General features: G+C 39.8%; 1 protein-coding gene and 1 pseudogene across 1 annotated transcript; one reads left to right on the forward strand and one right to left on the reverse strand.

The window, feature by feature from the left end:
• Positions 1-446: 446 nt before the first annotated feature.
• LOC121024550 (uncharacterized) lies at positions 447-584 on the reverse strand (annotated as a pseudogene).
• Positions 585-1,912: 1,328 nt separating this feature from the next.
• LOC121024549 (protocadherin beta-5-like) lies at positions 1,913-3,966 on the forward strand (the record flags this gene model as incomplete). The annotated part of the gene is made up of 1 exon (XM_040466765.1): positions 1,913-3,966. A coding segment is annotated over exon 1 (1,284 nt), but the record flags the coding sequence as incomplete, so codon positions are not given.
• Between the last annotated feature and the right edge of the window lie 5 nt (positions 3,967-3,971).

Here is a 3,971-nt window from a genome sequence, read left to right on the forward strand (position 1 = left end):
TAGAGGATATATAATTTTCAATAGTTGGAAGACTCAATGTTGGGAATATGTCAATTATCCCCAGTCTATAGATGGAATAAAATTCTAAACAAAATTTCAGCAGATTTCTTTGTAAAAATTGACAGGCCAAATCTAGAGATTATATAGAAATGCAAAGGGACAAGAAGAACCAAAACAATCTTGAAGAAAAAGAATGAAAGTGGAGGATTTATTTATTAAGTAATTTCTATACCTGACATGGGGCCTGAACTCACAACCCTGAGATCAAGAGTCACAAGCTTTTCTGACAGACCCAGCCAGATGCCCCAATAATAATGACTATTATGAAGCTATAGTAATTAAGAAAATATAGTATTGCAGGATAAATTAAGGGAAAAATGGAAAGAAGAGTCTTGAATACACCTATGGTCACCTGATTTATAACAAAATGACACTTCAAAAACAAAGGGGAATGAAACTTCTCAAAGGATAGTGCAAAATCTGGATATTTTTATGAAAAATGATGTAACCCTAACTTCATATGAAAAAAATTCTGGAATACTATAGCTCTACACTTGATCTTAGCCAAAAGGCCGAGAAGCGATTTGAATACTATAGCTCTAAATGTGAAAGGTAAAGCAATTGATTGTTCAAAAACGCCATACAAGAATATTTCCATGACCTTGAGATGTGCAAAGGTTTCAAGAGAACACAAAAAAGTGTTTTTTTTAATGTTTATTTATTTTGAGAGAGAGAGTGAGTGCAGGAGCGGCGGGGGGGGGGGGTGGGAGGTGCAGAGAGAGAAGAGAGAATTCCAAGCAGACTCCATGCCCAGCATGGAGCCAGACTAGGGGCTCATTCCAACAGACCATGAGATCATGACCTGAACCAAAAACAAGAGTGGGATACTTAACTGATTGAGCCACCCCAAGAACACAAAAAGTCTTAAAACCATAAATTAAAAAATATTGATAAATTAGACTAAAAATAAGAAGTTTTCATCAAAGATAGCACAAGAGAACTAAAATGCAAGCCATAGAGTAGGAGAAGATATTTGCCATACTTACTTCTGAAAAAGTGCTTATACTCAGAATATAATCAGGAACTTCTAAAGATTGATAAGAAAAAAAGGCAAATGCCCTAAATAGACCAAAGACAAGCACTTCACAAGAATGTGTCCTAATAGCCATTAAACTTGTGAAAAAAGTGCTCAGTTTAATTAATCAAGGAATTGCTAAAGTTACAATATGATATCACTACACACTCATCAGAGTGGTTAAAATTAAAAGACAATATCAAGTGTTGACAAGGACATGGAACAACTGGAACTGTCATTCTTTGCTGGTTTTCGTGGAACCACATTTGTAAACTTTTGCAATATCTGTTAAAGCTAAATATATATTCATGTCTTATAACACAGAAGTCTAACTCGTAGGAATATATTCAACATAAATGCTCCCATAGACACTAAAAGACATGTTCAAGAATGTTCATAGCAGCACTATCCAAAATACCCTCAAACTGGAGCACCCAATCAATTGGAGAATAAACAAATAGTAGTACAGTCATACAATAGAATAATATAAAGCACTGAGAATAAAATTAATTAGGATAGTGTGTAACAGATGAATTTTACAAACATAATGTTGAGTAAAAGAAGCCAAACATAAAAGAGAAATACTCCATAAGTCCATTTGTATAAAAGTTAAAAAAAAAAAAGAGGGGTGCCTGGGTGGCTCAGTCGGTTAAGCGTATGACTTCGGCTCAGGTCATGATCTCGCGGTCCGTGAGTTCAAGCCCTGTGTCAGGCTCTGTGCTGACTGCTCAGAGTCTGGAGTCTGTTTCAGATTCTGTGTCTCCCTCTCTCTCTGACCCTCCCCCGTTCATGCTCTGTCTCTCTCTGTCTCAAAAATAAACGTTAAAAAAAAGAAACGAATCTATGATAATAGAAGTCAGAAGCATGCTTACATTTAGCAGGGAGGGTAATGAGCACACAAAAACAGAAGGGGGCTTCAAGGGTTTTGGTAACAGTTTTAATTTAGGTTCTACTTATACAAGTGTGCTCACTTCATGAAAATGTATTGAGTTGTACACTTAGAATGTGTACCCTTTTCTGATATATATTTCAAAATAGTGACTTTTTAAAAATTGTAAACTTTTGTAAACATCAGTTATCACTTCTTTCTTAAATATAATCAAACCCACAAGAGAAAGTTTCTTCTCAAAATGTATTTTATGAGGAACACTAATATATCATTTCAGTTTGTTCTGAAAAGTGTTCTTTTACTGAAAGTTAACCCAACAGATATTTCTTTAGAACTTCCACTACTTAAGAACTGGAGAAATGATCGGGCGCACTTCTGTGACTTAAAAGGACATTGGTATGACAAGTTATAATTTGGAATGAAATGGCAAATACTATATGCAATAGTAAATAAGGACGCCTGGTGGCGCTGCAGGCTAGGAGTATGAATGAAAAGCTCTGTGACTGCCGGACGCCATTAAGCTGGGACTCAGAATAATGAATGCTTCCTGAAAGACGGAAGTATTTTAGGTAAGATCTAGGGGCAGATGTCTTCAGAGAGGACATCATTCTAGGACGAGTCAGTCAGAAAGATCTAATTCAAGGTTATTTAACCAAATCATCTGGGTCGACCGTATACAGAGGTGAAGAAACTGCACCACATGAATTTGGTCTGAACAATGGAGACAGCGCTAGCAAAAACGCCACAGAAAAGGCAAGTTCTCTTTCTTGCTATATTGATGCTTTTGTGGGAGGCTGGCTCTGACTCAATTAGGTATTCCATTCCAGAAGAAACAGAAAGTGGCTCCTTTGTGGCCAACCTGGCAAAGGACCTGGGGCTCAGGGTGGGGGAACTAGCTACTCGAGGCGCGCGAATCCATTACAAAGGAAACAAACAGCTCTTGGAACTGGATGTAGAAACCGGGAATTTGCTGCTATATGAAAAACTAGACCGGGAGGTGCTGTGCGGAGTGACAGATCCCTGTATACTGTACTTCCAGTTATTACTGGAAAACCCGGTGCAGTTTTTTCAGGCTGATCTGCAGCTCACAGATATAAATGACCATTCCCCAGAGTTCCTAGACAAGGAAATGCTCCTCAAAATCCCAGAAAGCGTTCAGCCTGGGACTGTATTTCCTTTGAAAATAGCTCAGGACTTTGACATAGGTAGCAACACTGTTCAGAACTACACAATCAGCCCCAACTCCCATTTTCATGTTGTCACTCATAATCGCGGAGATGGCAGAAAATACCCAGAGCTCATGCTGGACAAATCGCTGGACCGGGAGGAGCAGTCTGAACTCAGTTTAACCCTTACGGCGCTGGATGGTGGGGATCCACCTAGGTCCGGGACCACTGCAGTCCGTATTGAAGTCGTGGACATCAATGATAATGCCCCTGCGTTTTTACAGTCGCTCTATGAGGTACAGGTCCCGGAGAACAGCCCCCCAAACTCCTTAGTTGTTGTTGTCTCTGCCCAAGATTTAGATGCAGGAACATATGGGAATGTACGCTACACTCTATTCCAAGGCAATCAAGTTATTCAACCATTTGTAGTAGACGAAATAACAGGAGAAATTCATCTGAAAAAGGCATTGGATTTCGAGGCAACTCGATACTATAACGTGGAAATTGCAGGCACAGACGGTGGGGGCCTTTCAGGAAAATGCACTGTAGCTATAGAAGTTGTGGATGTGAATGACAACGCCCCCGAACTGACCATGTCAACGCTCTCAAGCACAACCCCAGAAAACTCCCCAGAGACTGTAGTTGCTGTTTTCAGTGTTTCTGATCCAGACTCCGGGGACAACGGTAGGATGGTTTGCTCCATCCAGAACGATCTTCCCTTTCTCTTGAAACCCACATTCAAGAACTTTTACACCCTAGTTACAGAAAAGCCACTGGACAGAGAAAGCCAAGCTGAGTACAACATCACCATCACCGTCACTGACTTGGGGACCCCCAGGCT

Source organism: Herpailurus yagouaroundi, unplaced genomic scaffold, assembly GCF_014898765.1.
Source record: "Herpailurus yagouaroundi ecotype Mexico unplaced genomic scaffold, PumYag 65911, whole genome shotgun sequence".
Taxonomy (NCBI): domain Eukaryota; kingdom Metazoa; phylum Chordata; class Mammalia; order Carnivora; family Felidae; genus Herpailurus; species Herpailurus yagouaroundi.